Consider the following 12958-nt stretch of genomic DNA (forward strand, 5'->3'; position numbering starts at 1 on the left):
TGACAGTATTGGTCCAGGTCTTCCTGATATCCCTCTACCTAATAGCTTTCAAGGACTGAATGAGTTCCATGTGTCTACTAGTGACACCATCATTCTTAACCCCCTGCAGTTCAACTCATTTATGAGGATATTCTGCCTGATTTCAATCCTGCAGATATTGTGCATGTCCATATTGATGATTCTCATGATGATCATGAGAATGATGTGGACACGGATTTCTCTGATTATGAGAGGAATGAAGATGTTGGACCGATGTTAACTTCTTGTACTCCACCTTCTTATGTTGACAAATCTAAAAGGAGGAAGAGAGATGATGGTAACTGTACGGGTATGCTACCAGCTGGCTGGTAGCATCGCCAAACTGTTAAGGAGGCACGTGACCAGTTATTATTAATCCTTATCAGCAGTTATTATTCCCTACCAGCATCTCTTACAAGCCGGTAGGGGGGAGGCACGTGACCAAACCAAGAGGTCAACGGGTCGCTATCAATCGGGTAGGACCCATTTGTCCGTACGCCCGACCCGCGCCTATATATATGGGCTTCATTTATGACAAAAGGTACGCAAACACAATCATTTCCACTAAAACCAAAATACTTATCACTCATCATATCTGACTTTAGCATCGGAGGGGGGATCCTCGAATCACCCTCGAGGCTAGTTCATCTTTGTTATCTGCGCAGGATATCAACAGGATAACAGTAGCACTCAACCAGCAAGACATCTCCAACCGTTCCCAAATCATACCGGAACAATTGGCGCTAGAAGGAGGGGATCTCCCAACCTTGTCAAGTAAATCAGCCACCATGGATACCAACAACAAAAAACCTAGAAAAAACAACAATCTCCCACAATCAGCAGTGATCACACCAACATCAGTGGCACAACCCGCAGTCAAACCTTCTCTCTTACCTGTCTCAACCAGCCAAGTCACACCACTTACAGATCCTCCCCCAAAAACACTCAAGTCACAGATAAGCATTGCCCCCCCGGGTTTTGAAGACCCGAACGACGTGATCATAGAGGACGAAACGTCCATGGAAGAAAGGGCACAAGATTCCCCATCACCCCCACAGATTCAGAGCAACCTCTCGGCGTTGTCCCAAAGGTTCACACCACAACAGCTGCTGACGGCGTCGGCCGTCATGAAAGCAATGGCTGAACTGTCCTCAAGGAGGACGGAGGGAAATCAGATCGTGGTTACCGGCAACCGCCCGGGTGTGATGCCGGTTAGAAATCTCTACGAAACCCTAGAGCATGAAGTGGTACTGCCAGCACAACCTGAACCAATACTTGTACAGAGTGAAAATCCGGGTAGAAGAAAAAGGCATAGCTCTCGGCGCAGAGAAAGGTCCACTAGACGCCGGGAGTCGGTGTCAAAGCAAGAAGGGTCGTTTGCTGGTAGGGAATCGACACCGTATCACGAAGAGTATATCGTACAGTCTCCACAACCAGGTTGGAATAGATATGAAGGATATCTACCTCACCAGGAGCCGATGAGGCGAACCATACACCCCAAAGACTCCCCACTCTGCAGGGGTATACTGGAGCAACCTATGGAGAAAGTAAAGATGCCGACGTGCAAATACAACGGAACCACAGACCCCGAAAATCACTCCACCGCTTTCGAACAACACATGATGCTGTATTCTGACTCAGATGCCATGTGGTGCAAAGTGTTCCAAACCACATTATCAGGGGTGGCAGCCGATTGGTATAAGAAGTTGCCGGCCGGATCGATATTCAGTTTTCGGCAGATCCAAGAGGACTTTGTGAGGCGGTTCATTAGCAAGGTTGAACGAAAGAAAACATCTGGAGAGCTGATGTCAATCTCACAAAGGCCGAAGGAGCCGCTGAGAGAATACCTTACTCGTTTTAACAACGAATCCATCACAATACCAGATTTACAGCAAGAAATAGCCGTCTTGGCTCTGTTGAGAGGGATGCAGGAATGCGAGTTCAAAAGGTACCTGGGAAGAAAGTCATTTACCTCGCTGGGGGAGGCCTTGAGAAAAGCAAACGAGTATATCAGGAGTGATGAGCTGATGCTAATATCACCCATGGGGGGAAATCAGGCAATACAATCGGCCAAGAAGGATCATGTTCCCATACAGCAGCACAATTACCGGAAAGATAACGGTAGAAAGGAGGGCCATCAGCAGAGAGGAGGATATCCGAACAGACAACAGCCGGTAGGGGCTTACCAGGTGTACACTCCCCTGAACACCGCCAGGGCCACTATCTACGCAGTAAATAAATCGGCAGCGTGGAGGAAACCGTTACCGATGGATGCCCCAGGTAACAATAAGAACTTTTGTGCTTTTCATAATGATCATGGTCATTACACGGAGCATTGCAAAGAGCTCAAGGATAACATCGAAGAGCTGGTAAGAAGGGGATACCTATCCCAGTACAGGGTCCGACAGGAAGGCCAGGGAGGAAATAACAGGCAGGGCAGTTCACATAGTCATGCCCCATATACACCTACTCAGCCAGGGTATGCACAGCCCACTGGTAGGATTGAACAGGCACCACCATCCCGGCAAGAAATCCGGTCATTACCGGAAACAGGCAAAGATGGGGCCGACAGGGGAAAAAGACCCACGGTTTGGGTGATCTCTGGAGGGCCCGTGCATGGAGGTACAGTCAGCGGGGCAATAAGAAATCTAGAGGAGCACAGGCATTTGGTGAGTTACCATAGCGCAAGGAAATGGCCGGAACCAATCCCCCTACCGGTCATCACGTTCACCTCGGACGATTGTCGCGGCATTATATATCCCCATGATGACCCGCTGGTATTGGAACTCGAGATAGCAAACTTCCCCGTCAAGAGATGCCTGATTGATGGAGGCAGCTCTGCGAACATCATATTCTGGGAAGCTTTCACCCAGCTGAACATAGATCACGGAGAGTTAACAAGGGTGAGCTATCCCGTTATCGGATTCTCTGGAGCCAGCGTCTATCCAGAAGGCAGTATCCGTCTACCGGTTCAAGTAGGTAGAGGATCATCAGCCAGAGACTTAATGGTCGACTTTTTGGTGATAAAAGTACCAGCAGCGTATAACGTAATAATTGGTCGACCATTCATTCATGACGCACAGGCGGTGGTGTCCACATATCATTTGACCATGATATATCTCTCAAATCTGGAAAGAACAGAAAGGGTATATGGCAGTCAGGAGACTGCCAGATCGTGTTATCTGACAGCGATAAAGGCACCAGGAAGGATGGTGCCGAAAACCAACCTTGCCCGAGAAGCAAACATGCCAACCAAAAGAAAGAGAGGGGACTTGAGCATGGAAAATTTTGATGAAAGGCCGGTTTGCATCCCAAGGCCAGCTGCAGATGGAGAAACTCGGGAAATTGAATTAGTAGAAGGAGTTCCAGAAAGAACGGTACGAATAGGTGCCGATATGGAGGCAGATCAGCAGGTCAATCTCATCGGCCTGTTATGAGAAAATGCAGATGTCTTTGCCTTCTCGGCAGATGAAATGCCCGGTATCAGCCCAGACATCATAGTGCATCGTCTGAATGTAGACAAGTCAGTCAGGCCGGTAAAGCAAAAGAAGAGAAATTTCTCCAGTGAAAAAAATGCTGCAATAAAAGAAGAAGTGGAAAAGCTGCTGGAAGCAGGGTTCATAGAAGTTTGTGATTACCCCGAATGGTTGGCCAACGTAGTCATGGTAAAAAAGTCAAATGGCAGTTGGCGAATGTGCGTAGATTTTACCAATCTGAATGGGGCGTGCCCCAAGGACTGCTATCCATTGCCACGAATCGATAGGCTGGTAGATTCAACAAGTGGCCACGCTCTTTTGAGTTTCCTGGATGCCTTCTCAGGGTATCACCAAGTCAGCTTGTGTAAAGCCGATAGAAAGAAGGCCGCCTTCATCACAGATTCAGGGGTATACAGCTATAAGGCTATGCCATTTGGGTTGAAGAATGCAGGAGCAACCTACCAGAAGTTGGTGGATAGGGTATTTGCTTCCCAGAAAGGGAGGAACATAGAGGTGTATGTGGATGACTCAATAGTTAAAAGCCGATTGGCCAGTGACCACATCGACGACTTGAGAGAAACTTTCGAAACTCTGAGGAGGTTCAGGATGAAGTTAAACCCCAAGAAATGTGTATTCGGGGTCCGATCAGGAAAGTTCCTGGGTTTCCTAGTAAGCGAAAGGGGAATCGATGCCAATCCAGATAAGGTAGATGCAATTATGAATCTACCAGAACCCGGTTGCATAAAATACGTGCAAAAGTTAACAGGAAGAATGGTTGCATTGACTCGGTTCATTAGCAAATCAGCAGATAGGGCGTTGCCCTTTTTCAACGTGTTAAAACAAAACAAGAAATTCAAGTGGGGAGAAACAGAAAGAGCAGCCTTTGAGGCAGTAAAACGGCACCTGCAAGTCCTACCCACAATAGCTCGACCAGAGGAAGGGGACACGCTGCAGCTGTACATATCTGCTTCTCAACACACAGTAGCAGCAGTTCTGATCATAGAGAAAGATAAAACACAGATACCGGTGTACTTTGTCAGCCACATCCTGCAAGAAGCAGAAACGAGGTACTCCTTGATAGAAAAATTGGGGTTGGCAGTGTTGATTGCAGCCAGAAAGTTGAGACCTTACTTTGATGCACACGGGATCCAAGTCCTCACAAACTACCCACTGGAAAAAGCAATGCAAAAAATGGACACATCAGGTAGACTCCTAAAATGGGCGATTGAACTATCAGAGTTTCACATGGAATATCGGCCCAGAATGGCTATAAAGGCCCAAGCACTGTCTGACTTCATAGTCGAAGCATCATACCAGGAGGAGGAAATAAAGGAAGGAATATGGGAAGTAGCAGTAGACGGCTCGGTCACCAAATCAGGGTCAGGAGCGGGGGTAATAGTTACCTCACCGGAAGGCCGGAGACCAGTTCGAGTATGCTATTAAGTTCTCTTTCCAGGCATCAAACAACGAGGCAGAATACGAGGCCGCAATCGCTGGCATACAGATCTGCACGGCAGCTGGTGCTCGTAGGCTCAGGCTTACAACCGACTCACAGCTGGTAGCAAACCAGTTCTCAGGAGAATATGAAACGAAGGAAGAATCCATGAAACGATACGCCGAAAAGCTTAAACAGTTAGCGGCACAGTTGGAAAGCTTCGAAATAAAATTAGTACCCCGATCAGAGAACATGTTGGCAGACTCCCTGTCAAAACTGGCCAGCTCAAGTGCTCTGGTAAAATCAGTAATGATGGAGGTCATGCACCGAAGGAGCACTGAAGTATTGGAAAATCAGGTCATGGTAATCACGAGCCAACCTGAATGGTATGACACCTTGTGGGCATACAAGAGAGATGGAACCCTGCCTGCAGAAAAAACGGAAGCAAGAAGGTTGATTAGAAACTCATGCTGGTTCGTAATCATCAGAGGCCAACTCTACAAACGGGGTTTTAGCTTGCCTCTGTTACGATGCATATCAGCATACGAATCGGCACGACTGATAGAAGAAGTACATGAAGGAGTGTGTGGAAATCATCAGGGAGGAAAAACCCTTGCACTGAAATGCCAAAGGCAAGGATACTACTGGCCGACAATGCTAACAGACGCACAAAAGTACGTCAAGAAATGTGAAAAATGTCAAGTTTTTTCAGCAGTCATTAATCGTCCTGCAAACGATCTCATGCCAATCCTAAATCCAATACCGTTCGCCCAGTGGGGAATGGACATTCTGGGACCATTCACAACGGCATCCGGTGGAAGAAAATATCTGATAGTGGCAGTCGATTATTTCACCAAGTGGATAGAAGCAGAGCCGCTGGCAAAGATAACTGCAAATCAGGTCAAAAAGTTCATATGGAAAGGTATAATCACCAGGTTCGGATTACCAATGGCAATCGTGATGGACCATGGGGTACAGTTTGATTGCTCACCAGTTCAAAGTTTTTTGAGTACGTACAAAGTCAAGTTTGCCTACTCTTCTGTTTGTCATCCCCAAAGCAATGGACAGGCAGAAGCTGCCAACAAACAGATACTGGCAGCAATGAGAAAGAAGCTAGACGACTATAAGGCTGGTTGGGCCGATATTGTTCCAGAGATACTTTGGGGAAATAGAACCACCGTTAAGGAAGCAACGGGAGAGAGCCCATTCCGTCTATGTTTCGGATCAGAAGCAGTGATACCAGCAGAAGTAGGGTTACCTACATTCAGGATCCAGCATTATGAAGAAAACAAGAACGGTAAACTGTTAAAGCAGGAGCTGGATCTTCTACCAGAGATCAGACTCAGAGCAGAAATCAGATCGGCGGCTTACAAGCAGCGCATAAGCAATGCCTACAACAAAAGAGTAAAACTCAGACAACTTGAGGTAGGAGACCTGGTGCTCCGCAGAACTGCAGCTACAGGCAAGGCAAAGGTCCAAGGGAAGTTAACCCCAAACTGGGAGGGGCCTTATCAGATATGGGAAGAAATCGTACCAGGAGATTTTAGGCTGATGGATATGGGTGGAACAGCACTAAAAAATTCATGGAACGCCAGCGTCCTTAGAAAGTTTTATGTGTAGTCACTAACCCAAAAAGGCCGATTGAGCCAGGCCTGTTATGGTCCATGAAATGAAAGAAAGTCGAGGAATTCAAAGCAGAAGAATCAAACCCTTAAAGTAGGTCAGCAAGGCTACTATCAGCTTGCTGACTCGGGGTGATACGAATCAAACCCTTAAAGTAGGTCAGCAAGGCTACTATCAGCTTGCTGACTCGGGGTAATGTATAATCAAAAAATCGTGATTCAAACCCTTAAAGTAGGTCAGCAAGGCTACTATCAGCTTGCTGACTCGGGGTGATACGAATCAAACCCTTAAAGTAGGTCAGCAAGGCTACTATCAGCTTGCTGACTCGGGGTAATGTATAATCAAAAATCGTGATTCAAACCCTTAAAGTAGGTCAGCAAGGCTACTATCAGCTTGCTGACTCGGGGTGATACGAATCAAACCCTTAAAGTAGGTCAGCAAGGCTACTATCAGCTTGCTGACTCGGGGTAATGTATAATCAAAAATCGTGATTCAAACCCTTAAAGTAGGTCAGCAAGGCTACTATCAGCTTGCTGACTCGGGGTGATACGAATCAAACCCTTAAAGTAGGTCAGCAAGGCTACTATCAGCTTGCTGACTCGGGGTAATGTATAGTCAAACATCATGATTCAAAACCCTTAAAGTAAGTCAGCAAGGCTACTATCAGCTTGCTGACTCGGGGTAAAGTACCAGATTCAAACAGCACAATTGCATAAATAAGGGCAAGCATGAAATAGAAAAATAAAACAAACAACACAATATCATAAGCATAAGAGCAACACCATCTGAATAAAGCAAATTCGACAGCCAACACCAAAACTGACATTTGTTAGCTGATAAAAAATGGCACAAGGTAAAGTTTACAAAAACAAAACATAAAATATCCCAGGGCAAAAAGTGCCACAAACAGCTGATACCAAAAGTGCGTCTAAAAAAATAAACTAATCTTTAAAAGCAGCAACGCCAGATGAACCACAGGATGATACCGGTGATGACTGCCCGCACCTTCAAACTTGTTGATAATCCGTCTGGTTGGTACTGGAAGACAGCAGGGCAGGATCCAGGTAGTCTTCTTCCTTCAGCTCAATGGGAGGGAGAGTCAAGGGATCAGCATTCTGAATGATCTCCTCCGGAATGATCTGTGACTCCAAACCGGTTGGTACCTTGTGCTTTTCCTCCACCAGGAAAGCATACTCAATATCCTCACAGTCCTCCTTGGTAAGGCCAATACCATGAACGCCACAACGGTGGGCAGCAAACCAGCCACCGTTATGACTATCCGTGATACGCTTACTATAGGTCTGGGACCGAGAAAATCGCAAGGCACCATCCCGAGCACCGGTTTTGTAAGCAGCTTTGGCCTTCTCATCCGCCTCCAGCAACTTCTCAGACAGCTCTTTGTTCTTGGCCTCCTCTGCCTCCAGCTTGTTCGCAACATTCTCCAACTCTTCGTTGCGTTGCTTCACCCTTTTCAGCTCAGAAGTTTTTTGGTCCAGATCTTGCTTGGCGTCACTCACCTGCTTCTCCAGATCAGCCTGCCTTTTCTGAAGGTCTTCATTCTGCTCCTGGTAGCAGAGGTACAGCTTCACAAGCTCCACAGCAGAGTTGCAGGCCTACAAAAGACAATTCGTCAAAAACAACACCGATTGCATGTATATACAAAAAGCATACCATAAAAACAACACCGATTGCATACCTTGAGCATATCATTCATATGTTGGGCAGCCGGCGCGTCAATCTCAGCAGCAGGATTGTCGCGAGGAGTAGCCAGATCCTTCAAAGCCCTCCAACCCATACAACCACCCCCTTTGCAGTCGTCGGTGAGTATCGACTCACCACGAAGAAGATCGATTTTAGGGTTCCAGGGTTCATCAGGCTCACCAGGAGGAACCTCAAAGTACTTCATCTTCCTGGGGGATAGGCAAATCGAAGTCTTCTCAATCCACTCCCCAGGACGGACAAAGACACCCATGTTCAGACCAGAGCTGGTACCAGCACTCTGGCTAGGGCGAACATACCCAGAAGAAGTATGAAGAGTAGGAGGCATGAGAGGAGGAGTCTTCTGGCCCATACCAGCAACATCAGTATCATTTACCTCTTGCTCTTGGTTCTGACGGGTTGGAGTCATAAGATCCACAACCATCAAGTCTGGTTGGGCTATCGGCTCAACATCCGCAACAGCATCACCCCCTTGGCCTGCGATGTTCACATCGGCAGCTGATTCAAAACCTTTCTCAGGAGACTTCTGCTGAGACTTATCAGGGGCAGGCTGCGTAGTACCGTCCACTCGAGACCGATTCACCCGAGTGAAGGGTTGGTTACGATCGCGAGGACGCCTGCCAGTAAGGGCAGCACCACGACCGCAATCCAAACTTTTAAAACCTCCAGCCATGTCAGGAGCAGTATGGACGGTCTTGAAGACAGGTCTTGGAGCAGGGTTGTCAGGAGCAGTATGAGTCGTTTTGAAAACAACTCCAGTAGGCGCACGGATGGAAAGTGGTTTGGGAGCTGGTATGGAGCTTAATCTTTTTGTCTTCTTAGCAGGAGACTCACTCGCAACCTCCTCCCGAGTCGAACCACGCTTTTTGTTGGCTTGGGTTGCGTAGGTCGACAGAGTAGAAAACACACCTTTCGGATTGGGAGGGTTGTTGGTAGTAGGACGACCGTCTTTGCCCAAACCGAGAATAGCAAAGTTGAGAGTATGCAGACCTGGTAAGAAGAAACAAACAAAAGATTTAAACACAGACAAACAACAATGCGTACAAAACAAGAAAAGCATACTTAAACAACATAAGAGGGGGATATAGCTATCAGCCCCACGACCATACCAAGAGTATGGGTGTGGCACAAGCCAACTGCAGACAGCGGCCCATTTCCCAAAATATACTTAGCAGGAGGCAACCAGTACTTAGGAACGGTCACAGACTTCTGCAAACCGGTGTCAACATGCAAACAGGACACAAACTGGTGGGCCCTTTTCTCCCTGAAACCCAACTCCCGAATGGGGTAATGGTTCATATGAGGACGGGGGAGATGAAAGCGAGTCCGAATGGGGAAATCAGAAGGCACTCTCAACCAGTAGAACTTCTTTTCCCAATCTTTACAGCTAGACAGCTTGGGGTTGACTGTCATTTTGCTTGCCTTGGTGTAAAAAGACCACCATCCAGACTTCTTCTTGTACTTTTTCAACCAAATCAGCCGCCTAAACAGATTAATGGTTTGGGGCCATTGTTTAAAAGATAGCAGCCAGGTAAAAGCCACAACATTCCTCACTACCTGAGGCGTTACCTGCGCCAAACATACATTCCAAGCCCGGAATACCTTCTCTATAAAAGGATGAAGAGGAAATCGGAGGCCGAAATCTAGATGATGGGCATACACGCCGATATGATCAGGAGGACAATCCAAAATCACACTCCCCTCAGCAGGAATCACGAGACGGTACCCTTTGGGCAGTTTCAAATACTCTTTGGCCCAGCGCGGATGGTCGTCTTTGATAGCCCTATCACGGAAAGATTTGATTATTTTAGCTTTGTAAACGGCACTACCAGCAGGAGGAGGACTCTCAACCCTGTAGCTCATCTCCTCCGTATCGGAATCTGGTTCCACATCCAGATCCCCTTCTCTCAAAACCTGCTCACACAGAGAGGTCACGTCTTCACCATCATCCCACAACCGGCCAATATCATCATCAGACTCCAAAATTGAATCCCCTGCATCCTCATCATCTCCCCCAACGCTACCGGCGGAGTTATCGGATCCCGCAACATCGTTAGCACGACTGCTAACCTCCCCTTCATCCATCTGACGGCTCCCACCAGCCACGTCCTCTAGATGGGCACCCCTGACGGCATCCTGGTTGAGAGACACAACAACATTGCCAAAATTAGTGCCATAGTCACCATATCCTTTACCGGCAGGGTCCATAAATTGCGTCCATGATCGAAGTTCGTACTCAAGGGCAATAGAGGGAGCATCCACTGCCGGGATTGTTTCGCAATTATCTACTAAATTCAAATCATGACGAATGTCGGCTCGTACCTGTTTGCGCATGTGAGCCTGTAATTCCTTTGCAGCATCCTCGCAAGACGGCTCAAAATAGTCAGAGGCAGACGGCTTATCATCATCCTCAAAATTGACATCCTCAGAGGTAGACGCAGGGTCAACATCGTCATACCCAGCCCCACTCAACACATTATCACTATCTCGCTCACTCGACATTGCACCCAAATATAAACCTATACGAAGGAAGAAACAAAAACAAAAAAGACTATACCTTCTCGCACAACGGAAATTTAGCAGCCCAGAACCGAGGTACAACACTTCCGCAAGCACCGCAGTCAGCAACAGAAACAACGCCGAAAAAATAACTCGCAGGAACAAAGGAGAAGATTTGAGAAAGAGAGAGAAAAGTTTGAAGAAAAGAGCGAAAGTGTTTTGATGTTTTAAGAAAAGAAAGTTAAATAGTCAAAAATCGAGGAAAACGGGCGATTTGACAGTTAAAGGCAGTTGAAGGGACAGAGCAAATCTCAGCCATTGAAATAAAATGATAAAGCGACACGCGTCGCATAGCACGCAGATGCATCACACGTGGAATAAATTTAAGCGGTACAAATTCAAAATACTTCCTAAAAAAAAAAAAAAAAAAAAAAAAAAAAAAAAAACCAAAATCTCAAGGGGGCTAGTCAGCATCCAAAACCTCAAGGGGGCTAGTCAGCATCCAAAACCTCAAGGGGGCTAGTCAGCATCCAAAACCTCAAGGGGGCTAGTCAGCATCCAAAATCTCAAGGGGGCTAGTCAGCATCCAAAATCTCAAAGGGACTAGTCAGCGTCCAAGCATCCCCAAAGGAGCATATCGGTAAGAGGGAGCAGGACACCCTATCTGCTTAGTTTCAGCGAAATTACAGGTGGTATTCACTACGAGAAAGCTAATCAGCACTTAACACATAAACACACCAGCATTTCGCGGAAAGCGCGCAGTCTGAGGGGGCTAGTTGTAGGGAGAGCACTATTTTCAGAGCAAGCACATCAGTCAAGACAGATATGCTCACTCCGAGGGGGCTAGTTGTACGGGTATGCTACCAGCTGGCTGGTAGCATCGCCAAACTGTTAAGGAGGCACGTGACCAGTTATTATTAATCCTTATCAGCAGTTATTATTCCCTACCAGCATCTCTTACAAGCCGGTAGGGGGGAGGCACGTGACCAAACCAAGAGGTCAACGGGTCGCTATCAATCGGGTAGGACCCATTTGTCCGTACGCCCGACCCGCGCCTATATATATGGGCTTCATTTATGACAAAAGGTACGCAAACACAATCATTTCCACTAAAACCAAAATACTTATCACTCATCATATCTGACTTTAGCATCGGAGGGGGGATCCTCGAATCACCCTCGAGGCTAGTTCATCTTTGTTATCTGCGCAGGATATCAACAGGATAACAGTAGCACTCAACCAGCAAGACATCTCCAACCGTTCCCAAATCATACCGGAACAGTAACATCTCTCCCTCATCCTCAGCTGATTGGTTATGATTTATTGGCTACACTTGTTTTTTGGGTGGTGGTGGTTTTTGTCAGGTATGTTAACCAGTCTTAGCCGGTGCTTTATTCCTTTAGGATTTAGTAGTATTGTTCCAGGTTGCCTTATCCATTGTAATTGCTCCTGCAGCTTTTTACTTATATTTTTTGTAAGACTGTTTTTTATTTTGCAACCTGGTGTTGTATTATGGTAGTTGTTATGTTGTATATCAGCTCTACAAGTGTAGCAATATCTCTTAATGATATGAATTTGCTTAAGTTTGTTTAATCTTTTGTTGTCCCTGCCTTTTTAAAGTTTAATTCTGATTTGGATTATATGGCTCCTAGTATCATGATCTTTGGTCTGGGATTTTGTGTTAGTTGGTAGTCTTTTTTGGCTACCGTACAAATAGAGGTACCCATGGTATAGGAAGCTCTTTGTAAGTTTGAAGTTAGTTATCAGATCACTACCACTTTGGGTAGTCCTTATGATGCAGTAAAAGGATCTCTTCTCCTTTTACCTAAGGGCCCTTACTCTCCTTCTTTCTGGAGAATGTATAGTGTCTTACACTATCTTGCCTTCTTGTTCAGTAGGATTATGTACTCTATCAAACAGTTGTGCTTCTGCCTGTTGACTTTCTCTCCTAATTCTTCTACGTATATCGAGAAGTCAATTGCCTTTCTCCTATTAGCTATGTTCTTTTGCCCAGTATTGCAAGCTGTGTTTATCAGACTTACCTAGTGTGCATCTAGTTGGCATCCTTGATCCCGTCTTAAATGCCCAAATGCGGCTACTTCTTGTGTGCTTATTTACATTTGGTCCTCTTTCCCCCTTATTATACTAAGCTTGGCATGTTAGTTGGTCACTGTATAATTTTAAGAAC

General features: G+C 46.4%; 1 protein-coding gene across 1 annotated transcript; it reads right to left on the reverse strand.

Annotated features, from left to right (window-relative positions):
* Positions 1 to 7322: 7322 nt before the first annotated feature.
* LOC130460744 (uncharacterized) lies at positions 7323 to 11107 on the reverse strand. The gene is made up of 3 exons (XM_056828256.1): positions 9381 to 11107; positions 8249 to 9261; positions 7323 to 8165 (listed from the first exon to the last, which is right to left on the reverse strand). The coding sequence occupies exons 1-3, from the start codon at positions 10771 to 10773 to the stop codon at positions 7560 to 7562; spliced, it is 3012 nt and encodes a 1003-aa protein (XP_056684234.1). The 5' UTR covers positions 10774 to 11107; the 3' UTR covers positions 7323 to 7559.
* Positions 11108 to 12958: the final 1851 nt, after the last annotated feature.

The sequence above is a fragment of the Spinacia oleracea genome, chromosome 5 (assembly GCF_020520425.1).
Source record: "Spinacia oleracea cultivar Varoflay chromosome 5, BTI_SOV_V1, whole genome shotgun sequence".
Lineage (NCBI taxonomy): Eukaryota > Viridiplantae > Streptophyta > Magnoliopsida > Caryophyllales > Amaranthaceae > Spinacia > Spinacia oleracea.

Bases quoted from the DNA above. Each gene is read 5' to 3' on its own strand.
- LOC130460744 (XM_056828256.1), bottom strand. From the start codon at position 10,773: ATGTCGAGTGAGCGAGATAGTGATAATGTGTTGAGTGGGGCTGGGTAT. The intron at 9,262-9,380 runs GTATGGTCGTGG...TCTTCTTACCAG, and splicing joins GTGCCACACCCATACTCTTG to GTCTGCATACTCTCAACTTT. The intron at 8,166-8,248 runs GTATGCAATCGG...TGTCTTTTGTAG, and splicing joins ATATGAATGATATGCTCAAG to GCCTGCAACTCTGCTGTGGA.